The sequence below is a fragment of the Haliaeetus leucocephalus genome, unplaced genomic scaffold (assembly GCF_000737465.1).
Source record: "Haliaeetus leucocephalus isolate CR32 unplaced genomic scaffold, Haliaeetus_leucocephalus-4.0 Scaffold262, whole genome shotgun sequence".
Classification (NCBI taxonomy): Eukaryota; Metazoa; Chordata; class Aves; order Accipitriformes; family Accipitridae; genus Haliaeetus; species Haliaeetus leucocephalus.
In genome coordinates, this window is record NW_010972698.1 from 9,064,525 (window position 1) to 9,092,489 (window position 27,965).

The following is a 27,965-nucleotide window of genomic DNA, read 5'->3' on the forward strand; positions in this document are numbered from 1 at the left end:
GGAAATAAGTTTGTGGTTCCTTAGTTTCCTTAATTGTAATTTGACATTTTGCCCCAAAAATCCTATACTGCAAGCTTCATGGAATGGTAACATGGCCCTGTTTGCAAGCATTAACAGCCCATGCACCATTGTTTTTGGTAAGTCTAGTTTAAAAAAAAAAAATAAAATAAAAGACTCTGGAAAGTCACTGCAAAAACTAGCTTTCTACATTAAAGAAGAAATACATCTGAAAAGACCTCCAGAAATGATCAGTACATGCACAGACTTCTTGACAGCTGTTTTGGTTGTTTCTTCATCTTGCTTCAGTTTTGGGTTTTGCTTTTTTTTTTTCTTAGCAGGGGTGGGAGGGAAGGGGCAAGCCCTTCATAATGCTGTGTCATCATCTTCTCCAAAATCTCCAACCAAAAGTGAATGCTTATCTGGTTCATTAAGAACTATGCTGTTCACTGAACGCTTGTCTGAAAAGAGAGAATTTATAGAAGCTCTACTGTAATTGATGATTTGATCCATTAAGCTCAGTTTAGGAGAGCCTGTCCCAGTCTCATCAATTCCAATGTGGACACTGATTTGCGATGGGCTCTTGTGCCTCATTTGGCCACGAGCCCGAAACTCGAGTTTCTCAGCGCTTGGTTTCTGGTACCTAAAGCAGGAAAAAAAACAAAAGACGACAATACATCTCAGGTTGAAGAAAAGTACACTAAAATATGGAAAAAACCTAGCCTACATGCTACAATCGTGCATAAGACGTTTATAATTTGATCTATTATATAGTGATGAAAGTTTCTGATTTTGCAAGGCTACTATACAACCAGAAGCTAATTCAGTGCTTTTTTTGGCCAGGACACAGAACAGGTAAAGCTGACATGCATCACTTGGTATTTAACTGCTACGGTGGTGCTGAGCATCCGCAAAACATAGCGGCAAAACGTATCTACTGAGGGTGGACCACTGTAGCTATTATTTACCAACTCTTTACTCTCCTTCTGAAACCTCATATGTTAACTAAATCACAAAAGATACCATTCCCACCACAGTGCTACACCACTCCTAACTGCGGAGCAGGGAACAGTAATGCAATGACAAATGCTGCAGCTTGGTTTACTTACTGCAACAGTCCTCAGTGCCAGTGTGGTGTTTACAGCTGCATTGTCTCAGAACCAGCCTGTCCTGACAAGATTCCTCACACATACACAAAGGCCACTAAGGAATTTTCCATTCTGAACACACTTCCGATTTGTACATTTCTCTTCACATTAGAAATGACATTTTAAACACTACTGTGCGCTTTGGACCTACTGACTCCTCTCCTACTGCTAGACACAGACCTACCTGAACCATTCTTCAAGAAGCTTTGAAATCTGTCGTAGTCCCACCTTATTTTCTACCACTTAAAGTGAAAGACCTGAGCTTCAAATCCAAGTTACAAACCACAAAATTGTTCATACTCACATCTTTAACAGCAAAGAAGAAAGCACAACAGAAACAGAGGAGGCAGCCATTGCTGCAGATCCCATCCAGGGCTGCAAAACCAAACCAATGGGCAGGAAGACACCTAGAAAAATAAAATAGCAGTAAGTTCAGAGCAGGAGCACAGCATTATTCATATATTAACACACACAATTTCACATGGACTGTCTAATTTTAGTTGTACTTCAATATGTTAATAAATAGTATTTTGGTTTAATGTTAAATGACAAACATTTGATAAATAAATATTTGTGTTCTATCTCAGCTAGAACCTACAGGTGAATACAGCTGGACATGTCACTTACGCAGTCTGAAATTCAGAGGTAGGCATGTCTTGCTCGCCCTGCAGTAAACTGCTTATTCACAGCATTGGGCTCATTCAATAAACCTTCTATCTTATAAGCTATTTTGATGTGCCGAGGATATCCATAATAGCCATAATGTGGGAGAAGGACAGCTCACAAATATACCCCTGCAACATCCCCAGGCAGAGAATTCTGCACTTGCCAACAGTCACAAATAAAGAAAATGGATACCCTTCCACACAATAGTAAATCACTGCAATCTTCTACTCACTAAGCACAATCTTACTGCTGCAGGGAAACACTCACATACCAGCAGCTATGGGAACTCCAATGAGATTATAAATTAGAGCAAAGACAAAGTTGATCCGGATCCTTTTCACAGTTTTCCTCGATAAATCTATACTTGCTACCACATCCATCAAGTCATCCTGCAAGTTAATATGTTTATTGGAGAAGTCAAAGAGGAAAAAAAAGCACACATGTAGTGTCAATTGTCATCATACTCCTATTTTAAAGCTAACCACCACTGGATGTAACAGACTATATATAGTAAGTATTCTGTAGGCTGCTCTAGTTTGTCTGCATAGAGCCCATACAATCAGTGCCAATCTTATTCCAGATGTCATTGTAATGCAAATAATGTATACAGCGCCACTCAGTACAGCTCTAGACACTGACCACAACTTCTGTCAAGGTGTTGTTGATACGTAGGAAGAAGTGACTATAACCTTGGAGGTACTGGGGTATGTTACTGAAATATAATTTATGTTTGCCAAAGGTCAGGTCACTTTTTCCTCCTTTGTCCAGTCTCAAACTTTAATTACTCCCAAATTTGTAGTACCCAGAAAATTGGGAAGTTTCGTTTCTAGGATAACTACTGCTACACTAAACAAACATGATGAAGACAATCTCTTCTCTGCTCCAGTTCTCCTGGCTTATGAAGGCTGTACACCTCATTTAAGACATCCTGGGCCTTCTAACCCCTCTTATCATCTCATTTTAATGAGGCACTCTTATTCCTTACCCTAATTAGAACCACATCAGCTGCCTCAATGGCTACATCAGTACCCGTGCCAATAGCAATTCCCACATTGGCCATAGCAAGAGCTGGGGAGTCATTGATACCATCTCCAACCATAGCCACCCGTTTTCCTTCGTCTTGTAACTGTTTCACTTTGGCTACTTTGTGGGAGGGAAGAACCTCTGCGAACACTTTGGTGATGCCAACCTAAAGGAAGAGAAAGTACAAAACTGTCTTGCAGCTTTTCTACTAGCTATCAGAGCTTCTGCCTCTAATAAAGTGACTAGGAAGGCCGAAACCCATGTTACCACTCATGAGCTAAAGACCAAACCCATCTGATATGAGAATAGCTCTGAATTCAAAGCTAATGCTGCTTCCATTCAAGAAGGCTTCTTTCATCCCCCCTTATTCTGCATTTGTTTACATTACCGTTTTTCACAACAGACCAGTTCTATGCCAGCCACAAGCCGTACCAATGTGACACAACATGCTTCCTGTAAGTGGGCTGTAGCAAGCTTCAAACCTAAACATAGGTAGAACAGCTTACCTGAGAGGCAATAGATCTTGCTGTTTTGCTGTTGTCACCAGTCATTAGGACAACTTCTAATCCCATACCCTTCAAAGTGTAGACTGCCAGCTCAGCTTCTGGTTTCACAGTATCAGCAATAGCTATCAAGCCACAAAGCACTCCTAGAAGAACAGAAAGAATGAATGTGTTTGTAGTAAAGAACTTCATTGCTTTAGGAGAAAAACATAATTTTTTTTCCCCAGTAAGACCAATTCCAGAAACAGTAATATCGACAGTAAAAAGCAGAGTGAGAACAGGTATCAGGGCAGCAATGTTTAAGGCAATACAGAGCATGGACTGTCCAACAACCAAAAAAGTCCTTTTTACTCCTTTGATTCCCCTTTCCTGTCTTTGAAGTCTTTGCATTATTTCTAACTCTCCTGTCAACTAGAAAGGCAGGAAGAGGTCTCTTATATGAAAGTGTTATAAAAATAGGTAATGATCTCTTTTCATCCCATTATTCTACTTCAGGTATAACTGCTATGACATTACTACTTGTTACTTTCTATTTTAAAAAGTGACAAATCAAGCTCTGAATAAAAAAACCCCAAAAAACAACCAGCACCAAACTTACCATCAACAGCTGCTAGAACTGCTGTACGACCTCTCCGCTCATGTTCTGTCATGGCTTTATCAACTTCATTTTTAACAAGGAGGCCATTTCTATTCATCCATTCCCGGTTCCCAATGAGAACAGAGTATTTTTGAGAAGTCAGAGTAGCTGAAGGAAGAAAATACAATCCTACCATCATATGGATAACCAGGAAGCTTCCCTCCAGCCAATCCTACCCAGATTCTTCCAGTATGCACTGAAATGTCAATACAGAGAACCCAAAGAGAAAGAAAGTCTCTCTCAATACTTTCTGCCCTACCAATCTTTTCTCATATTCTTGACATGACAGACACTAACATTTCTTCAGTAATAGGTAGTTACCACACCAGTGGACCAAGAATCACAGGTCAAAGGACAGTAAAGGACCAAGTCCCTTTCTCAGTGCTTCGTATATAAACATGTATGTATATAAACCAGCCCAATATAGTTGAAAGATCTAACAATGAGCTGTTCTTGATTGAAAACCAGTCAGTTGTGCAAATATACATAACTTTAGATAGCAAATGGTAACTTGGGATGAAGCAAAGTAAAACCAGAAAGAGCTGAAAAGACAATTCCTATATGATTTTCCAGCCCCATATTCAACATATAACTTCAAATTGTATTTAATCAATACAGTGATTGGTGAGTGATGGGTGAGCATGAAATAAACTAATGACCAGCTATTTCACATGTGCCTTGATGCAAGCCCAGTTCTCCAGTGCAGAAGAAAGTGACCTTGTTCTTAAGGATCCTAAAGACACAAAAGTAAAAATTATCCATTTTATCCTATAAACCAGACTTAGCTTACTTGGTAGTTCAGCATCGATAATCAAAGCAGGCTGCACTGATTCGTCTCTATTTTCCTCAATTTTCACAAGTGTCACATTTTTAATATTGTTTTCTTCAACCATTTCATTTTTCCTGTAGAGTAATGCTTCAATATTGGTGACTTTACAACTAATGCCGCAGCCTGGAACTACCTGAAAATCTGTACACGTCCCAAGGGTTTCTGATTCCAGTTCCTAAAGACAAAGGTTGCAAACTGAGAAAATTCTTAAATACATAAAACCATGCCACATTTAGAAACCCCACAAAATAAAGTGCAGTCAAACTAACTCTAACAGGAGCAGAGAAATACTCAATCAATCATCAAAATATAAGTTTGAATATCCAGTGCATCTAATATGGTATTAAGTGATTTATGTGGCTCTACAATTTTCAGCCTTCCCTATTGAATACATCAATTTCCTCCTAAGTAACACCAGACTATTCATACATATTAAGCACCACAGAAGAGGTTCTTCCACAACACAAACTACTCTTCTCCTGTATAAATAACTTACCTTTTTGCAGTATTTTGTTATTGCTACTCCAAGAGGATGTTCGCTATTACTCTCTGCAGTCCCCACGATCGCCAGCATTTTATTATGTGGTAGCTGGTTACTCTCCACTAGAAACTTCACCTGCATCACTTCTGGAGTCCCATGAGTAATAGTACCTGTTTTGTCAAATACAACCACCTTTACCTGCAGCAAAACAGGAAGACTTTATTCCATGAACAAAGCTTTAGTGTACAGCTTCCTCAGAAAACCACCCAATTTAACCAAACTTCCTAACACGTACAATCATACATCACTTACTAACACGTACTGATGTACATGTAATGATCTGCTCAGGTGGCAGTTGGCAAAACGCCACCGATATCAGCCTTTAAAATCCTTGTAACAATAACCCACATATCTTACCTTATGTGCCATCTCTAATGGCTCTCCTCCTTTGATCAGGATGCCGTTCTGAGCTCCTACTCCAGTACCAACCATCACAGCTGTCGGGGTGGCTAATCCCAGAGAACAGGGGCACGCAATGCACAAGACTGTGATAGAGGCTTGGAAAGCAAAGCGGATTATCACTTCGGCTGTAGAAATGCTCTTATTGTAACCCTAGTGACAGAAGTTTATTTTAGTAATAGAAGACATCGAACAACAGAAACAAAAAATCTGCAAATGTATAAGCTAAAGTATTAATAAGTAAAGCACAGGCAAATTATGCAAAAGCTAAGATTAATGACTGAATTAATGACTAATTAACTAATGACTAAGTTCTGTTCTATACTGCATGTACCCTTGATCTGTTTTATTTATAGGACATTTTCCTAAATAGGTACTGCATGCTGTAACTTTTTTACACTGTAATGTAATAAAAGATACTCTATCAACAACATATACAATAACAAAGAAAGAGGATATGAAGATTGCTTTCCTGGAAACTAATAAATTCTAATCAGAAATAGTCATGAACCAAGAAACCTGTGATTTAAGCAACCCTAAGGTACAAGTTAGGATCCTGATCCTCCTCTATCATCTGTAACGAAGACAGATTCCACTGATTTCAAAGATGAACTTCCACAGAGCAGATGCAGAATTGGAGCTTGTGACACAAGGGACTTCCTTCCCCCACAGAGAAGGAATGGAAAGTGGGAAAATTTAGATGTTCAGTATTTACTTTTTTTATTAACCTTTTTTTTTTAATACTAACTTTCAGGAGTTGATTAATTACTGCAGATTCTCTTTAAGTATAAATGTAGGAGTGATACAATGTAAAAATATATATAACATGAAAAACATAACAACAACAATAACAATAATATAATATCTGTAGTCAGCAACTGCCTGCAAGGATAATTCAGAAAGGGAACCACTGCAGTCTACTAGACTTGTAGGCTAACTTTTTTTTAAAATATTTCAGGTGGTGTTTAAGAAGACTTACCAGAAAGTATTTTTCTACTATTTCAAAGTCCACAAATCCAATTATAATCCAGGCAAAAAGGGTAACCACAGAGACAGCCACAATAGAAGGAACGAAGTAGCCACTAAGTTTGTCTGCAAATTGCTGGATAGGAGCCTAGGAAAGAGAAACACGTCAGCTCCAGCAACATTATGCTTACTCTCTTCTACGCCTTCAGACATAAGATATAATCACAGCTTCTGTCTGCAGCACATTTGGCATTCCACACTTTATAATTACATATTTAGTTAATAAGACAATGAGACTTGGAACAGTAGACTGTATCAAAGTCCTTATTCAGCAAGATACTTCATTATGCAACTGCAATTCAAATCTAAACAATCTTATCCACTCTTCAAATGACTTGGTATGCTGATGCCTAAACGATAAGACAAACCCCAAGTGCTTAATTTCATAATACTCTACCTTTGAGGTCTGGGCCTCCTCCACAAGTTTAACAATTTGGGAAAGAGTTGTATCGGCTCCGACATGGGTTGCTGAAATCAGTAGTGATCCATTCTGATTAATGGAACCTGCAATAACTGTATTGCCAGGTTTTTTAGTCACAGGCATCGCTTCACCTAAGGAAAGGTCAACAACAGAAACTACGGTGTATTTTCCAGCAATACTGTAATAGCTACCAACTCCTAACGTGCAATTAGAAGACTGAGAAGAACGTCAGCTTCAACTTCCCTTCTTCAGATGTGTTTAAAGTAAAACATTTTCACACTTGCAAAAAGCAAATGCTTACCTGTGATAAGAGATTCGTCTACCATAGAGTGTCCTTCAATAACATGACCATCCACTGGGAATTTGCCTCCTGGGATCACTTTGACAATGTCACCTCGTTGAACCAGTTCGACATCAACTTGCTCTTCACTAAAATGATGTATAGTGTTTTTAGTAAGAGACTGTTAACTGAAGTTACCCAGGCAAAAGGAGTTATCACTACACAAAAAGCATAATCCCATTGGTTGACATTGTTAACATATACAAGAATTATCAGAAGAAAGGCCATTTTAATGTGCACTATGATTATTTTATCATAATTTTATTTACTTTCTATTGAGAAAATCCACTAATTTTCTTATCACAGCAAAAATTAGCAATATTCCAATAAACCAAATCAGAGCAGTGTTAATTTTTCTGCATTTTAACTTTTACGTCTGGCAAATCTGCCAGTGAATCTGACGTTATTTGCTTCATAGTTCTACAGAATGGTAACATTTGTCTGCGAGTTAAGCATATTAACAACGAAAAAGGAACAACAGAAAAAGCAAATGACAAAGCAAGATACCTTAAAAGAACGTTATCAGGGCCCAAGGTAACAATAGTAGCTTCAGTAGCTTGTAATGAAATTAGTCTTGCCAGTGCTTCTGATGTTTTACCCTAGAATAATAATTTTCATATTTTTCTGACTATGCTATTGAAAAAATTGCTGGGTAAATGACAACTGCATATGTTGCAATTTACCCTATTAAGAAAATACTTTCTGCAAACAGACCTATATTAAGTCATTTCATATTTTTACTGGTTCAGTTACCTAAGATGATTTTACAACAAAGAAGGTTAAAAGAACCTAACAAAGCTTTTCAATTTTTTTTTTTTTTTAAAAACACAGCATTCTGATATGATTCTTAGTGTCTTGCAGCTTGTAGGTATCATGGGCTTTTATCTTCCTTACCTTTGCAACATGCTCTAGCCACCGGCCCAAAGAGATGAACACAAACAGCATAGGAGGTGTGTCAAAGAAAGTTACAGGGTTCACTTTTGCTTTCTCAGCCATTGCAACTAGAAGAATAACAAACGAGTAGACGAATGCAATGGAGGTTGCCAAAACAATGAGCACGTCCATATTTGCAGTTTTGTGCTTCAGTGCTTTGTATGCCTGTATATAGAAGTGCCAGCCTCCAAACATCTGTAATAAAAAAAGCATCAGTTGTATTTTATACACACATCTGTAATGCACAGCAGCAGCATTTCCATAAAAGAGGGAGACACCCATTTTATTTGTGTTATTAGCCTTTTCCATCTCCTCCTGAACAAAATCCCAGTTCTAGCTGAAGGCTATGATCTCTACCGCAGTACTCTCAGCTCTTCTCACTTCCATGCAGTTCCACCAGCTCCCCCCTGCTCCCACCACAGCACAGCTGGGCAGCCTCAGATGCTGCTTGACTGCAGAGCACCTCTACCCTCAGTGGCCTGCCCGTAACGGTCCCTAGCACCGCTTATTTTGGCAACAGCAGAAGCATGTAACAACCTCAAAAGCATTCTGAATCAGCATAATTACAGTCACCTTTTCAAATTTAATTTCTTCATCGGCTTCCATTTTGAGTGTTTAAGACCAACAAACGAGGAGTTGTCATATTTCCACTTACCTGTACAGGGACACAGAGTAAAAACGACAGAAAATTCATAACAGACAATCCTGGTAGGAGCTGGTATTCCAGGACCATAGAGGAGTGAAGGGCCTCCATCTCCTCATTGCTCATGTTGTGATGTGCACGAGCATCTGCAAGCTGACTGTCCATAACCATCATGTAAATCATCAGCCCCATGACAGGAATACAGAAAACAAGACTCACGACAAAAGACCTTTTCCACCTCAGATTTAAAAAAAGAAAAAAAAAAAGAGAAAAAAATTTGTTTTGCAGTCAAGTGCTGGATAACATTTTAGCTAGCAAGTCTGCACAGTCACAAAAAAAACATTTCACAACGTTACTGTTGATTAAAAAAAGAAAAATCAAAGATGTTTATAGAATCTAAATATGTTCAGGAATACTTACTGCCTTATTTCCTGTTTGTGATCTAGATGACTAGCAGATCTATCTTTTTTGACTAACGAAGGAGTGAAACCCAAATCCTAAGGAAAAAAGCATAATAATAAAGAGAACAGTAGATTTTTAAAGATATTTTGTGTTCATATGAAGTTATTGACAGATTATTGATGGTGCCAGCCTTACATTTGATTTACTTTATTAACATTTCTGATGCAATTGTTACTATTTTTTAGTTACCTTGCAAAGACAGAAATGCAATCTGATGTAGAAATCAACCTTTCTAGAACATTAAAATGCTATTCTAAAATGTGGCTTTCCAAAATGGTTATTCCTGAAGCACAGAAGGAGGGAAATTGAGGGAGAAAGAAAAGAAACTTTTTTCACCTCTGTCCTGCTACAGTACTTATGGATTTGCTTTGCTCTTCTGCAAACCTATAGCTGGTATCTTCAACTCTACCACAGCCTGGCTTTCCTAGTACTTCTGTCCAAAAACTTAGGAAAAATCATAATAAAGCATTGCTTTTGAGCCATAACATGCATATTATCTGCAGAAACCTGCACTAAGAAGATAGCAGATGGAAGAAAAGACACAGTTTTTTTCTTTAATAGTCTTCCCTTCTGTTTCTGGGGTATGTAACTCCTCAAAGAACACTGAGTATTTTATGAGACTTGGTGCCCTCATGAAACTTACCTTTATCACTTGTATAACATCTCGAGGACCTATAATTTCAGGATCGTATTTAATGTGTGCTTTGTTGGTTGCAAGAGCTACTGAGCAGTATAAAACACCATTAGTCTTCATGAGGGTGGATTCTATTTTGTGTACACAAGAAGCACATGTCATTCCTCTCACCTGTAAAACAAAGGTTTCTTCCTGTTATCAGAGCCACAGGTTACTCAGTAAATGCACCTTAAAAAGCAGGAAAAGTGCTTATGACTGTCCTGAATTACTTATCGCATATTTCTGGGGTTTGAAGCAGTGAGATGGAGCCCTCTAGTTAAGGATGAGAGCATTATAGAGGAAGCATAGCATAAAGGCAAGGTTATTAACCTCTGCTAAAGCTCTGCTGGCTCTTCATGCTCAGAGCTGGGGTGCAATGAGCCAGACTCTGCTACAAAAAAAAAAAAAAAAAAAAAAAAAGAGGTACATTCCTACAATAGGCAGAGTACTCAAAAAACACAGAAATACTTCTCCAACTTCAGTGTAGTAGTCGTGAACCAGCAGTTTGCAGAACAAGATATAGTTTGTGATACATACCTGATGTGCTCTTACACTTTATTTTTTGTAAATTAAGCTCTATTATATGATTAACATTTTAGGAAGTGGATGCTTACACAAGCACATCCAATAGATAAAAATAATAAAGATGGGGGTGGTTGGTTTTAATTACTAGCTTACAACAAGTTCCAGAATTCCATCTCCTTCACCACAGTTTTCCATCACAGTAGCTCCAAATCCCAGCTCCCGTATGAGCTCTGCAATAGCTGAAGGGTGTATGACAGCAGGATTATACCTCACTTCTGCCTTTCCTGCCATGAGGGCAACAAGTATTGAATGTATTCCTACAAAACAAAATGCACGAATGGCAGATCGTGTTTAAGAAAAACACTGCATTTAGGGTAACATGATGGCACAATAGCAATTTCTTGAAATTGAGAAAGCTACCACATTGTAGGTACATATAAAGAAAAACATCATCATTTTTGGAAGATACATCAACAATGCTACAAAAGCACCTGAGTGTAGGTGTGAGAGGAAAGTATTAAAAACATCAACTCATGTGGAATAACAGTCTAATTACAAACATTCAATCATGTGAAGAGATGAGCTGTTTTTATTTAAAAGTTCTTCTAAAATACAGTTCTGCACATTTGTTTGATCTGCATTTACCATTTCTAAAAGCCTTTTTTTCAAGAGAGAATATGTATGAGAAAGGGTAGATCTAACAATGTGCAATCCTACTGTACACTAAGTGAAAAGGATTTAGGTTCATCCATTTTGTAGGATGAAAAAGATTAAATTCCAGGTAAACTTGGAAGACATCCATCTTCATTACAATAATTAAACAGTCTAATTAATGACTCTTCATTACATCATAGTCATGCAACTATTTGTCCCTGCAAATATAATCATCACACTGACAGAAGATAGACTTAGTTGTCCTGACTCACAGAGCTGAAAGTAACTTATGCCTCTTTAATCCATATTAATACTGTCCCTCCCCAATAGCTCCCTTCCTAATACAGGCACATATGCTTCTGCCTTGAAGTTGCAGATCTGGGCACATCCCTCCAGTTTTAGTTTCAAAAGGATCCATATTTGATCCCTATACTCTCTTTGGAGCACTCCAGCTCCTGCTTTTGTGAAGGCAGTCTCTAGCCAGCATGCCTGCAAAGCAGCAAGAACAACGCTGTTTTCATCTTATGAACTGGCAGTGAGCAGGCTATGTTCTCATCCATGAAACACTCCAGCAATGATACTTCTCTTGACAATCCACCCATTAAAAATGCTGTACAACAGCTAGATGGATTCTCTAAAAGAAACGCTTAGAAATGTAAGAGATTGCACTGACATGTATCTTACCATCTTCTCTTCTCAAGTTTCTCTCAATGTTGGCTACACACGAAGCACATGTCATTCCTGTGACTTGGACGTAGCACTTTGATATAGTCTTTGTCTCTTGTCTAGCAAGGTGGGTTGGTGACACTTTGGAAGGAGGCTCGGTTTTGTGAGATTCCAGCTGCACTTCTGCTGAGGGCTGAGCTATTCCCACAGGTAGTTCTGCCTTTGCTGAAAAAGAGATTGCAATGCATAACATTATGAACAGCCACTGCAATGAGGCATAAGCTGGTACTACACTGGCCATAAATACATGTTACAGTAAATTTAGACCAAAAAATGGTAATTGTACAAGCCTTGTCAATCAGATTCATCCATCTGTCTGTCAATTAAGAGTAAGCAAAAGAAAACAAGACAAAGGCTTGGACCACTGATTAACTTACCATTTTGTTACTATTTTTCCTTTTGCCTTTCCTCATTGTATTTGTCTGTTCTGTTGCACATCCTTTGTCCTCTTCTGTAGGTTGTAAGCTAAGCCTCTGTGTTGCAACCTTACTTTTATGCACAATTTTATTGACTTTACCTGGGGCACAAAGCTCAATTTGTAGGCAAGTGCATGTTTCGTAAGCAAAGCCAGTGTTCTTGACCTTAGAGAAGGGTTCTCAAACTACAGACAACTGCTTCTTACAGCAGTTCAGGGGATGCTATGTTTATGCAGAAGTATGAAAGGAATGAAATGGGAGCACCTGACCACTTCTTCAGTGATTGCCATAAAGTAGCTCACGTACTGTATTTCTCTAAATTTAATCTTACTGAATCAAGAAATGGAGCTTCCCTGTCCTCTCAGGACGCCTGTATTCTCGCCATATGCCTTCTACTATCTAGCCATCTGCTCCCACCGTGCAATTACTTTTAGTGTACCAGTCATCACAGTAAGCATCTGTACATCTTTTGGCTGGGACAGGGTTAATTTTCTTCACAGTAGCTTGCATGGTGCTATCTTTTGGATCTGTGACCAGTGTTGGAAACATGCCGATGTTTTAGTTATTGCTGAGCAGTACTTACACAGCACCAACAGCCTTTTCTGTTTCTCACGCTGCCCCACCAGCGAGGAGGCTGGGGGGGGCACAAGAAGTTTGGAGGGGACACAGCCGGGACAGCTGACCCCAACTGACCGAAGGGATATTCCAGACCATAGGATGTCATGCTCAGCAACAGAAGCTGGGGGAAGGAGGAGGAAAGGGGGATGTTCGAAGTGATGGCATTTGTCTTCCCAAGTAGTTGTTACGCATTGTGAAACCCTGCTTTCCTGCAGATGGCTAAACATCTGCCTGCCGATGTGAAGTAATGAATTAATTCCTTGCTTTGCTTGCATGTGCAACTTTTGCTTTACCTATTAATCCATCTTCATCTCAATCCACAGGTTTTCGCTCTTTTGCCCTTCTCTTCCCCATCCCACCGTGGTGGAGTGAATGAGTGGCTGGGTGGTGCTTAGCTGCCTACCAGGGTTATCTCACAACAGCATCATTTTAACTTCCTCAGTGATGTCCACACTCTTCAGATTCTTGCCACTCCTCAGTCATGCCTAAGCCTGGTTAAATATCCCTTCACTAGTTACTCCACAGGAGCCAAGTCTTTGATAATTCACTATTAAAGAAACTTCAGTGCAGCAATCCGTAATATTCTTCACAGCTAGCAAAGCTCCAATTCCATATTCATGCCATGAATATTATACAATAGCAAAGTGGAGCACCGTTTGAACATCAGTGTTTATCTGACATATTTATATTTCCAGATACCTCAATCATTTTTAATTAATCTGATATATTAAAGGAAGTGCACGTATATTTAATTATCTTGTTGACAGTGAAGATATAAAGTTTCTCTTGGCAAGCACGAAGTATATGTCAACTACAAAGTTTCATCTTGTGCGGTACCAAATCATGAACAGAACTGCACAATCCTTTTAAATTTAAAAGTTTAATATGTCATTACCTGATAAAGACGCATCAAATCCCATATCCTCTATTGAGGATTGCAAGTCTTCTGGGCATGTTTGGAGAGGGTCATATTCTATAGTCGCATTACAATTTGAGAGAGAGACATGAATAGATTTTACACCTGCCTTTTGGGATATGACTCCCTCAATGGACTGCACACAAGAGTTGCAAGTCATTCCCTCAATATTTATCACAACAACTTGAGTAAGTGGCTGGCTAGCATCCTTCAAAGCAGGATGAGGAGACTTCAGTGGAGAAGCCAGCGTGGAGAAAAGTGCTACATTTTCGTATTCGTCAGGAAGGCTGACTTTAAATGTCTCTGGAGACACTGCCTCTATGGCTTTTCTCAGTACGTCTACGCTAATTAAGTTTGGGTTATAGTTTATAATAGCAGAGTTCTTCTCTAATGAAACAACTATACTTGTTACTGATGGGAGTGCTGATATGGTACTCTGAATATTGAGGACACATGAACGGCAGTGCATGCCATCAATTCTGAAGACAATTGTCTTTGTATTATTCACATTTGAGTTTTCTTTCAGTGCTGTCTCCGAGCCTTTGGTCTGAGTATTCCTCAACCTTTCCAGGTCAATAGCACTGAGCTTGAGGGGTCTAGGCTGCTTTTTGAAAGATGCTGTGAAACCCGCAGCTTCAATTTGATGTTTTATTTCTTCTGCTGTAATTAGATGAGGCTGGTAGACAACAACAGCTTCCCGATTGTCCAGGGACACTGAAAATTAATCAATAAAAATAAGTGTGTATTACTGCCCTAAGCTTAATATGCACATTGCCCTAAGAGCAACAGATCTCGTCAAAGCTTTCCATGAATGCTTTAAATGCTTAGAAATGTAACTGCTATGGAAAGGAGATTTAATTGGTTTGGTAAATATCAAATAATTGAGCTCTTCAACCATTTTTTGTCTAGTACTACAATTTTCAACTCCTCTTTTCCTCAGTTTCTGCTCCTTCCCCAGGACTTTCACAAATGGCATTACTATTTCTTACTGAATTTATCCTTCTATCAGGGGTCTGTGGCAATACATTTTATGCCAGCGCTATTTATACAGGTAATTTTGTCTTGTCTTTTAGGTACAATCACATACATGCCAATATTAGTTTTTAATCCAACAGAAAAATATAAACCAATATAAATTACAATACAAAAAAAGACATCTGTTATTACAGATTTCTGTAACTGGTAATAAAATTATGGAACATGACTATTCCAGTCTCCCTACCAAAATACAAAGAAACCACTGAATACTGTCACTGTAACAGCAACAGCCTCACCACAATTTGGGCCCCTTTCTTCACTTCTAGTCCAAATCAAACATGTAACTGAACACCTGGTGCCACAAAGAGTAACTGTCACACTAAGCTATCTAGTCTAAACCCAAGATCTCTTCACAATGCCATCAGAGAACATCATGGTCAACTTCAATTTATATAAAAAACCATTTAGGTATTACCTTTAATCCGCTGAATTCCTTGCAATTTGCCAATCTTCCCCTCAATGGTGCTGGTGCAGGAGTGACAGGTCATCCCCTCTACTTTCAGGCGCAGCACAACGCTACTCGCTTGAGACCAGCTGGAATCTTCACAAGTTCCAGGCGTTACCTCTGGTGCAAAGATACTTAAATCTACTCCTGGGACCATTTGCATAATCTGCTTGCCATTTATAATGGAAGAAATGAAAGTCACCACTGCAGTTTTTTGATCGGAGGACAATTTAACATCCAAGATACCTTTGTTCTTTAGAAGTGTACTACAAATCTGTTTAGACGTTAGAGCTGACTGAGTAGGAATTGCAAGAAAAATAGTGTCAGGTAAAACAGGTTGTGGGTTTGAATCAGCTGATGTAGCATCAAATCCCATGTCATATATTGCTTCCTGCAGTGTTGCTGGAGTCTGCAGTTTTGAGTCATAAATGACGACTGCATTCTTATCCTCTAGAGATACCTTGCAAGGGAAAAAAAACGAAACCAAAACAACTTAGCAAAGTGCAATACTAAGAGATGAGAACTAATATCCTGCATGAGACTAGAGATAGCTTTTACTTGCATATATTAGTAATACTTGTCAGGTATAGTTTTATCCATCACTACACACCTTGAAGAGTAAAACCATACCAATAGCCTCCATAAAGTAACTTCTGCTCATCTGTGCAACAACACAGCTAGAAAGAACAGATTTTTTTTTTTTTCCCCCCACCAGTTCAGAATCCTTTACAAGTCTGTCTGGTCACTTTGACTTATGACAACCAGACAGCATCAATGCATTTAATGAAACTTCCAGAGCCAAACTCTCTTGAATTATGATGACTAACCCAATTAAATCCCAAAAGCAAAACAGCCCACAGAAAAAATTCTAATCACATGTACAATTCTGCAGTTAGTAATTACCCTTAGGCTACAAGCATGGAAGAAAACACTCTTTGAAAAAACCCACAGATTTAAGTAGCAGTGAAAGGAGTCCAGTATTACTAGGCATCTTAGGCACAGGCTGTTAACTTGCTATGAGCAATAAAGTGCATCAGACTTCACAGAGCAAAATTCATTTTCGAAACTTGATATATGACAAACATTGACAAAGCTGTTTTTCCTCTCTCTGTACATTTTGGTGATCCAGAGACGTCCTGATTTGGCACTAACCTTTCACATCAGATGGTACAAATATCCTCAATTTAATTTGCTCCCAACTGATGATATATCAAACACAATTATTGCAGTTTCCAAATGGGAAAGCTGATGCCTGCCAGAGGCCCAACACATTATCATTCAATTCTATCTTTACCCTGGGCAAAGGTACAACCTAAAGACCACAGTCATTATTATATTAGACCAGTAAAATCACTTTAAGAACCACCTTTCTTCATTTTTGTCCCAATTATGGGCCTTAGCAGAATTAGCAACATGGACATTTATTGGTTTCATTGCAGTTGGAGGCAAAATAACCTAAATGCAGCTCTGTTTATCTGTATTAGCCATCTAACACTCATCTCCCTTGCTGACCTAATTCATAATCACTAAACAAAACCCTGTTTTATTATTCTCAGAGATTTTTCTGAAACAAATGATCTGGCTAAATTGAAGTTCTGATGCTATAATGAGGATAATTACTAAATATGACATCTTAAAAGTTTCTTATAGTCCTGTTCTATAGACTAAGTTTTTGTAATACATTTTCTTGCTGAGAGTAGTTTTAGAAATAGTATTCAGCTTTGGGATAAGGTATTTACTTTAAAACCTAAATACAAAACTCTTAATACTGTTCTTTTAAAAACCTGCTTCATTCCTTATGTAAAAGACACTATAGGATGCACATTGTCTTCAATCAAGTTAAAGTACGAATCTCTCCTCCTCCTACCTCAATTCATCTGCATATTCTCAGAAATTAGCTGAAACAACAAAAATGCAAGGTTGACAATTAAGTCTTTTGCTAGAATAAGGGAGAAAGGAAAGATTCTGAAGTCGGCTTATTTGGGGGTATTATTTTACAGGCTGCTTTTGGCCTTCATTGCACTTTGTGCTTGCAGATACCCAGTGATTTATCTGACCATACCATGCCACAGATGTTAACAGTGGTACCTCTACTTCTAAAACAGTCTGTTCAGTGCTCCAAGGTTCTGGTGTCACCAGCATCATATCGCGTTAAAGCTCCATTAAAGTTGAAGGAAGATGAAAAAGGATGCATCTTGTAAGTATTGCTGCTGTTCGCCAAAAACTTCTGTGTGCGTACATGAACACCTACTTCAGGCAAAAGGAAACTGTACTAACTAGTGCCATCATTTGCCTTTGTACCAAACGGCGCACCACAGTGAGTCCTTCCAAATCAGCTAGAGGTAACAGTCACATGCCCCCAAATTAAGACAGTGTACCCTATTCGGGGAAGGAAAGTGTTCACCTAAGACATATCCACTAAAACAGAAATTATCTTTTGATGAAACCAGGAAGGTGTTACCTTCTTCAGAGTAAAATCAACCAGAATGTTACAGCATGATTTCAGTACCTAGATACCAAGTAATTAAACTTCCAATTTTCTGTTGCTGCTGTTGTTAGGACTGTTATTTCTAGCACAATTTAGGTCATAAAACTAATAGGAATCTCCCAACTTTTAAATTGTTTCCATTATTAAAACTACTGTAAAATGATGTACTGTGTAGGAATAACCAGCTCACCCTGGAGTACTCTACAGTCCCAATATTTTGCCCATGGTAGAAAAAATACTAACAAAATATTGTTATCTCCTCTGAGCTAAGGAAAAAAAAAGTTAAAATCAAGTCAGATCAAGGAAGTCTGGATTAAGGGCAAACCAAGTAGCTCAGTTAACAGTTCAAGACTACAGTTCTGCTCTCCTTCTCTCATTTCCTCGTAGACAGTACAAAGGAAAGGAAACTTCTAATGCTTGAAAGAGCTAGCAAAACTATCCTTTGTCACCTGGATTAGCTACTACTCTTATTTCATGAACCACAACAAAACAGCTTTATTTTTCATGGTGGGTCAACTACCACAGGATTAACTGGACACCTCAAGCCCACAAATGCTTTTGAACCTGTGCAAGTGATCTCTGTGTACTATTAGTTTGAAAGAAAAGGCCTGGAGGCTTGTGAGGAAATATTGACATTTATTCAGTATAAGGGACAAGGACAGGTTGCTTTTTTTCACCAGTATAAGTCCCAGGGCTTTTGCTTTAGCTTATTTAAAAATTTCCTGTTCTTGCCATGTTTTTACTTTTTTCTCATTATTTCACTATACTGAATTAATTGTAAAGCAGAAAATTACTTAAGAGTAACAGATAATGACTTAGCTCCCACTGCAGTAAAATAAGCACTGGTTTTTCTTATATCAGAAATACACTAATGCAATTCTAACATCAGCTTCCCATGAAACGTACAGAAAATACTCTTTCCACATATTTTTCCTTCCTTGGTATATACTTCATAATGGTTTTTATGTAAGAACAAAGCTTTGTAAGAAATAGTGATAGTGTCACTTACTTTAATGTTATGGATGCCATTCATCTTCCCGACATGCTGTTCAATGGTTTGAACACAGGAATTGCATGTCATCCCCTCCACACCAATGACTATGGATTTTGCCTCCATTGTGAAATTCTACTCAAGTCTTCTCATTGCTGTTGGCGAAAAACAATTAAGACATTTGCTCTTAAATCATTTCACAAAGGTTGAAATCAAAACAGGGATTTAACAGATGATATACTTGGCCACATTTAACTCTAGCAGATGTCAAAATCTGAGCAAAGCTGAACAGGAAGCAGAACTTCAGGTATTTATTCCTACAAATTTTCAAAAAAGAGAAAGGGTTCAGACATTTATTATTTCACATGTGTTATAATCGAGATCACTTAATCGCAAGCAGCAAGCTGTGATTCACTGGTGTGTGAGATAAAACAATAGGGAGAAGCGAGTGAGAAAGAGACACACCAGCTCTCAGAATGCTAGAATGACAGAGGACGGCATGTAAGCCACAGTGGTGCAGGCGACGATCGTGGTTTTCCACACTTATAAATCATATATTATCCTATGCTAGCAAAAACAAGTGATACTGAAATTAGCCCTAGGAAGCTAATCAAGCTTTTTCCACATCTGATTCAGAAAACTCTGATTTCTGCTCCTCTGAAGATTATCATTATTTTTGCTCATAACAAGCCCCTCCCCAAATGACTGAACCTAAATGAAATTAATTTGTAGAAATAATGGCTAATACAAAGGACTTCTTTTATCCCATGCACAAACTGTTAAGTAACAGAGGGGTAAAGAGGCTAAGAGAAGTGGTTTCAGATTTTTTTTTTAACCTTTTGAAAATTTGCATTACCTTCTCCAATGACAGAGAGATTAGCAACCAGGAAAACTACTACAGTCAACTACTTAATGTTTGGCTGCAGTGGAAACAACAGCAAATTTTGATGATTAACTAAACAGCTGAACTTAAGCACGTGCTTAACGTGTTTTTTGCCCTGGGGACTTATCTTGGAAAACTAAATTACATTAAGTATTAACAATGTTTAATAAAATTAATTTTCTTGCTCCTTGGTAACATTTCAGAACTGTTCCCTGTTATAGAAAATCTGAAAGTTTCTGGTTTCACTTTGAGACATGCTACAAACCGTGTAAGAATACAAGGATATTGCATCATAGAAATGGGTTTACCTCACTGATGCACAAAACTAAATGCTGAAGCTTAATCAACAAGAAATAAAGACAGTATAAACTTGTGAATTAGTGAAGTTTCCAATAGATGAAATACATATTTTTCCTTTAACGTTTTCTGTGAAGAGCCAGGAACACATTGCAAATTTCTGTCAGCCACTAACCTGTGGGAGAAATTAACTATAATTTCTAGGTCAAAAAAAGAAAAAGTTTAACTATGTAAACAACATGAAAAATAGTCTCAGAAGTTGATTTTAAAGATTTGTCTTCCTAATGCATCTCCTAATATCCTCAAATGACCAGCTAATTCATCTAAACTGTGGCATGAACCTTTGTATTCTGATGGGCAATAAGAGTTTTGTTCAAGAACTGCAGAGTAAACGACCAGCCAAACCAAGAATTAGCGCACATTAATGATAAGCATGGCTAACAGACAGGGATGTTCGGTAAGGCGTAAAGGCAACCTCCTAGCCATAAGGACTTTCAACATCTCTATGCAACAACGTAGGGACCCTTTTCACTGACAGGTGCAGAGCCTAAGCAGCACTCCCGCAGATCAAATCCGATCGGAACCTTGAACAACCTGCAACATCGCACTCTCCTGAAAGGCGTCAAGTATTTACTCTGAATGTATCGTAAAGCGCTAATGCTTAATTCTTCTATCGCAATCACGGATGAAGTTAGGAAGCGTAAGTGCTGCATGACGAGATGGGTGGCTGCGGAATCAGAACCAAAAGCCGCATCCTGCTCTCCTCCTGTGTCCGGATGCAGGCGTGGGCGCGTGCAGGACACACTGCAGCACGAGGTGGTCTCAGTGCCAGGATACAGAGGAAAGAGCTCCCACAAAGTGGGGCCTCGGGCAACGACAGCTCTGATTATCGCTAAGGCTGGCCAAGAAAATAGCATTAACAATTGCACTGGCTGTACTAACCGGGTGCTGCCGCCTCAGAATATAAACAGTGGCAGGAAGTTACTACGACTAAAGAAGGCATCATATTATGCTATAGTCAGCAGAAAACAGGAACAGTAACTCATCCCTGCTAAGAACAGAAATAAGACAACTAACTCTACCTGAAGTTATTACAGATCTCACTCTACCTACTCTTACAAGATCTGAGTTATTAGAAACCACACAAATATTTGTACATAAATATTCACACATTACAGAAATAGAGAACTGTCACCTGACACACAAGAGAATTATGAATTGACGGAAGAGTGTATTTTAAGCAAACTTCACATGGTAGGTCCTTTCTCAGGCTCACGTGCACACTCAGAAGTACAAGATATTTTTAAAAATAACACTATAAAGCTACCCAAGAAAATACAGGCTTTCATGTCATTATATTGAAATAGGATCAATCCTTACCGATTACCTCAGCTCTTCCATAAGGAATGCTCAGTCCATATAGAGCGAACAGAGACACAATTGTAACTCCACAGTCAGGGAGCAACAAATATCCTACAAGGCTGAAGTACAAATAAGGTTTCACAAAGTACTTGAGTTACAGTGTGCTTAGTGAGCACATCCAGACACATCCAACTAACTGAGACACAATAGTCTATCATAGGCAGAGTCAATCTGTCCTCTAGTAAGGTCTGGATGTAAGTGAATGTAAAAGCATTTCAGGTACGTGATCAACTTGAACTGCCCTGACAACTGCATTATTACTGTATTTTGAAAAAAAAATATAAAGTAAGGGAATACTTTGGCTGTGAGCTGCTATCTAAGATAATCAAAGGTTGGCAAGATGTTGCCTTGGATGAAAGCTCTGGTACAGCTGTACACCAGTCTGAGAAAGTCTGCTGAGCTCCTGGCTATCTTGCCTGTTCTTTGGTTTAAGAGACTCAAGCTACAGCACAATAGTATCCATTATTACAAGAAACTAGCATACAGCAGTAAAGTCTTTTCTGTAAGTCATATGTCAAACAAACAACAGCCACGCCTGTAATATGGTGTACTAGTACTATTAAAGTGATTATACCCGCCATGAGCACTGCTACCGAATGCCCACCAATGCATTAAAAGAATTAACTGCTTATATATGTAAAAGTAACACCATACTTTTTTTTTATTTAACATCTACTATTATTATAGTTTGTTATGGACAAAATATTTCCTCCATTTTCTCAGTTTGTTTCTTTGCCCTTCTGCTGTTCATTTCACATATAATCACTTCCACCATTTTTTACACAGACCCATGTTTTCCTACTTAAAAGGCAGCATGTGGAAAGAGAAACAGGGATTATTAGGGCTATTCTGCCTTAGTGGCCTAATTAAGTAAATAAAGTTTGTAAAGGGACTTCATATATGATGGCTGATATTTACAGAAGTGGAAGAAAATACTCTGATTGCAGTAATTCAGGACCACTTACAAAGCACATTAGAATCCTCCTATGTCAGTACAATGTCCTGTTTATGTTTCAAGCGAATGCTTCACACAGACACAACCTCTCCTTTAAAATAAAAGGCATCATCTGCTATTTGTGTTTGGATTTAAGTAATAAGTCAAAAGCAATCAAGTTTCAATCATTCCGCTCTCCCAAGAAGGATTTTTTGTTGGGTTGGGGAGGTTTTTTTAAAGACTGCTCTCCTAGGACCAACTGAGCATGGCCCCATGGCGTTAGGCATTGTATAAACACAGTAGAGAAAATCCTTTCCTGGAAAAGATTGTAATTCAAACATGCAAAAAGTATAAAGGCGTAAGAGAAAAACAATTTTTTTTTTTTTTAACGCCTCAAGGCCCCAAAGTACTAGGACTGAATCCAGAACTTCCATCATAGAATTTATCTGTTGGATCAAACTGTCTCTTCTTTTTGTTATCTGACTTTTAACTAAGAAATGCTACGGGATCTATATGATATATGCATCATTAACAGCTCTCTGTTGGTGGGGAAGACAACAAATGAGGACTTTTATTTGCTTTGTTGCAATTGCTAACAGCTTTCACATAATTTTTAAAACACACTGTTCTCTAAAAAATGTGCCCAAGACTACAAGTAGAAAATGAGCTATTTGTAAGCAATACTGTCTCTTCACATCAGTTGCATTATATTATTGACATTGAATAGAGAAACAGCACATTCACAACCTCAGTTTTCTGTACAGCCTTACTGAGATTTCTGAAGACAAAATTATCTGGATTTCCAGTGCTCCTGATGCTTTAAAGAGATCTTGTTCTCAGAAGAAAGTATAGGGTTAATACACAGCAACTCTAAGTAGACACACATCCTTTTTCCTGCCCTTACAAAATGCCTAGGACAACTTAAATTTAAAAGCTAATATCTGCTTACACCTGAGACAGTATTCTACCTTGTTATATTCCATTTCACTTCCAATGCTCTGCCTCCCTTACAAGTGCTTCCTGGTAGAAATCCTCTGACTGAAACTTATAATAAATATTTTTGTCGTAATTTCCTCCTTCTGACAACAGAAGAAAAATTCATGACTAAGCAGCCTGAAAAATGTTTGCTACACAAATAATTATGACTAGATGCACACAAGAGGCATACAAATATTGACAATTTAATCCTAGTTCTCCTTATACGTGTTAATACTTTACCAAGTTCACATGCAAATGGATGCAGAAGTAAAAAGATCTGCATGAGGCTGTGTAGCAATCTGTGTACACTACAGCAATGGCTTGTACTTGAACACCCTGTTTCCTCACTCTTGCCATCCATCACTATATATCTGTTTGGTTTACCCCTCCATTTTTTATAATTTTTATATATATATACATATATATATAACAATGCATATGTACACACGTGTCTCATATATGCATTAGCTCATAAGAGAACCTCACTGTACAAGGGACAGTTATGGTTCTGGCAGGATGTAGCTGAAACAATAAGCAAATCTAAAACTTCTGGAACATCTAAAAAGCTTTCTAGTTGGCAACATATATTTGATAAGCTGACACTGAAGATCTTAATTATTACCACTGACTGCAAGGCAAATTCAAAGTTATCATGGACGTACTCTTTTAAGTGAGATGCTAAGTTATGGATCACACACTGTTTTAGAGAAGAGTAATGGTTTTATTCTTAACCAATGCATTGCTCAATCTATAAAACACCTTCATCATCAATTAGTAAAGAATTTTAGGATTTGACGATGCAAACAAATGGCAGCCGCCTCCCCCCCGCCCCCTTTAATCTAACAGCAATGTATTTAGAATACAAGAAACCAAGACGCTTTAAATCAACTACTGCTGTTTTGGAATATCATCTAACATGGCTTCATCTTATGAAGAACCTTGGCTTTGAATAAACTTTGTAAAAGCTTTCTGTATTCTCTACTATACTATTTACTGCTTAATAACTTTAGAAACTCCCATTTTCTATTCTCTTTCATTACTTTCCCCCGTGTTTTGCAGTACACAAGGCAGTAGTATTTCCTTGTTTGTATATTAACGCCATCAATGAAGCAGCAGAGCCCTAGAAATAATCTGGCTCTGCGATAGTGCAGAACTGAACATGGTAGGCTACATGTGGAAGAGCAAGGCTCAGTGACAGAACAGGAGGCTAACAAAGGATAATTAAAACCAAAACAATATTTGGAAATAAATGTTAAGTCCTTGTATGTTTTTTTCAGTACAGTTTTAGGTTTAACACTTGGGTTGCCTGTGTGCAAGTTAAAATCCAAACATTTTGTTTTCTTGAAGAAAGTCAACTCGTGTTTCTATTAAGTAAATGAAGCAACAGAAAGAGAAATAATTCCTACTTCCAACTGCAATTTCTTCCTATGGAAAGGAAAATTAAACAGTGATCAAGCACAAGGCGACTGAGAAACTCAGGTTCATCTCTCAACTTTTTTTTTTTTTTAAAAATGTGCTAACAGCAGTCTTCACATGTAAAATACACCAATAAAAACCCAGGCTCTCACTTTACCCCACAAAAAAAACCCCCAACACTTTAGTGCTTCTAGTATCTGAGCTAACCCAGGCATCACAGTTTAACAAAGCACTGTGCACCACAGAGACGCTTTGCTCCTGTTCTAGGATCAGTAAGGATACATAACTGAGAAGCACACAATGTTTCTGGCTAAGTGTACAACTTCAGTTTTCACCAAAGTTTTCTATACATAATTACCTTGAATTTAGAGCTGCTGAAACTAAAAGTGGTCAAAGCTAGGCAAAAATCACACAAACACCAGAAACAGAATCTGTCATGTTTAACTACAGCCTTTGGACTTCATTAAATTTCTAAATGGCTGAGTCCTACTTTATAGCTTGCTTTAAATTACTAATTACATTAAATGGAAAAAAGGTACCTGTCCTAAAAGTCTGCAAAGACCTATGCAAAAGATCAAAGGACAGCATGAAAGGAAGAAGCTGTATCATCTCATCCTTGGGCTTACAGAAGCGCTGGAGAACGGGTTACAGGAGATCTGGTCCAATACGGAAGAACAAGGTTTTATTACGTTCATTGGCAAAGAGATACATTTGAAAGCATGACTAGATATATGAGGCTTAATCATTGAGGGAGAAACTGCACATCTATAATAAATATCTGTTGCAGCTACGTGATACTCTAGGTTGTAATTCATGTTGCTCAAGACTTTTGACAAGTCTTGCTTGGTCAGCAGACTATGGAAATTGCTCTGAGGAACTTTCTTTCCATACAAGCTGGATGAAAAAAACAGTGCACATGGAAAATGTTCTACTTCACTTCTAACAACAGTTTTATAATACTTGAGACAAATTCTTAGCAAATCCTTTTACTTGTGTCCTTCCACTACCTCTTCAAGTCAAATTTTTGGAAAACAACAACGTTCCCCTGGAAGAATCACAGCAAATATTAGGAACAGAATACAATTTATAAACCCTTGTTATATGAGCATACCAACGCCAACTGGGGCTCCTCATTTTTGAGCTTAGTCTCAAAATGCAAGGCTGAACAATGTGGAATGCATTATACAAATGAAAACAAGAAGAACAGTAAACGACACGTAACGCTAGCTTTTACTTTCCTGGTTTGCCACCTGGGAAGGAAAAAAGCTTCAGGTCTTTTCTCTACAATAAAATACAGAATAACTATTAATTTCTAATCAAATTGTGTTTGTGCTCACACAGTGCATCGTAATACACGTGACTAACTTCCACATTACCAAACAGAAAAAAAGATTTCTTGGTCTATTAACATCCACAAATACAATTCAGCAAGCATTTAAGTACAGAAATGCAATCTTTGGTGACTGCATAAAAGATTTTAAGGAACTTTACACTAACAATAATTAAGTGCAATTTCCAGAACATGGATATAGAGAGGCAATAGTTAAGCCAGGTTTGCTCTTACTCGTTTTCCCGAGATTTCACCCCAAAGCATCGTAAACAAGTATTTTCCCTCTTCCAGAATATTTACGCTATGTTTTCAATGAAAACATTGGAAAAACGTACTTGTGCACAGAGTGCTGCTATCACAAGGCAAAACCCTAAGTAAGATGTTTCAGAGGTACAAGTTAAGCAGCTCGGATTTGAAAAAAACGACCTTGGAGAAAAGGCTCAGCGACTTGTGTATGCAAATTCACTCTAAGTCTTTCTGGGAAGATCGTACTTTTTCAAGTCCATGAGCGAGCGTACACTTACTGTCTACCAAGGAGCAACGAGATCTCAAACGTGGATGTCCACTGATAAGAACAACCTATTTTCCAGTTTCCTTTTGAAACCACAGGAGTGTTGATGCGACTCCCTACCATCAGTGTTTGCCTAGCACTGGAAAAAAAAAAAAAGGCAGGAGCAGTTCGCAGAGAGGGAAGCGGTTGAGCAGGAAACGCCGTTTTGGATCCAGAGCCGTGTTTTCGACCCGGAGCCCTCGTTAGGTCGGTCTGTTTCCGACCAGCCGAGTCACCCCCCGTACCCACCCGCTGCTCGCACCCCCAGAGCCCACGCCAGCTCCCCCGGGAGGAGCTACCCGGCGGGCTTTGCCTCAGAGCCGGCGCACACCTCGCCACACGTCCTCGTCCCTCCGCAGCGGCAGACCTCCGCAGCGGACCGCCCGGAGGGGCCGGAGAAGACCCGCCGCCGAGCACGAAGCCGCTACTTTCGGGCTCGGACCCTCCCCGGCGGCGGAGGGTGGCTGAGGGACGGCCCGCTCCCGCGCTGCGCCTCAGGCAGGGGCGCGGCGGGACCTCCCCCCCCCCCCCCCGAGGGGACACGTAGCCCAGCCCGGCGCCGCGTCCCACCGCAGCCGCCTTCACGCCTCCCGCGGGAGACGCCCGGGGAGCCCTCCCCCGCCAGCCCGGGACGCCGTGGCAACGGCTCGGCCGGCGCTGGGCAGAGGGAACCGGGACAGCCCCGAAGGAACTGCGTATCGGCTACCGTCGGACCCCGCGATCGAGAGGGAGCCACCCCCCACCGTCCAGCCCGGGGCGGGGGAACGGCAAAACCCCGTGCCGTGCCGGAGCAGCCCCGCCGGAGCCCGGCCCCGCACTCACCGGAGGCTCCGGGCGGCGCGGACTGCCCGCCCCGGGATCGCGCCTGGCACTTTGCCCCATACCGCGGCCCGGCCCCGCCGGCAGCGCCGCGTCACGTGACCAGAGGGCGCCCGTTTCCTCCCGCCCACTCACGTGACGTGACCGCGGCCGGAGGGCGGGGGGGGGCGCCGCAGGACACGTGACGGCGGAGGCGCGGCGGTCGTTATCGGTACCGATCCTTTAGCGCCGCATCGCGACAGAGCCCCCCCCCCCCCCCCCCCCCCCCCCGCCACCCC

General features: G+C 39.5%; 1 protein-coding gene across 2 annotated transcripts; it reads right to left on the bottom strand.

The window, feature by feature from the left end:
- Nucleotides 1–319: 319 nt before the first annotated feature.
- On the bottom strand, nt 320–27,769 carry ATP7A (ATPase, Cu++ transporting, alpha polypeptide). 2 transcript variants are annotated; one of them, XM_010569039.1, is made up of 23 exons: nt 27,691–27,769; nt 19,077–19,213; nt 15,550–15,745; nt 14,076–14,810; nt 12,105–12,311; nt 10,920–11,083; nt 10,212–10,373; nt 9,527–9,603; nt 9,119–9,344; nt 8,425–8,658; nt 8,038–8,129; nt 7,492–7,619; nt 7,167–7,321; nt 6,723–6,857; nt 5,702–5,896; nt 5,300–5,482; nt 4,765–4,978; nt 3,936–4,082; nt 3,341–3,483; nt 2,797–3,000; nt 2,083–2,200; nt 1,450–1,552; nt 320–640 (listed from the first exon to the last, which is right to left on the bottom strand). In XM_010569039.1, the coding sequence occupies exons 2-23, from the start codon at nt 19,182–19,184 to the stop codon at nt 364–366; spliced, it is 4,203 nt and encodes a 1,400-aa protein (XP_010567341.1). In that variant the 5' UTR covers nt 19,185–19,213; nt 27,691–27,769; the 3' UTR covers nt 320–363. The 2 variants fall into 2 exon arrangements, with proteins under 2 accessions (XP_010567341.1, XP_010567340.1); XM_010569038.1 differs by having other exon boundaries at nt 15,550–16,039.
- Between the last annotated feature and the right edge of the window lie 196 nt (nt 27,770–27,965).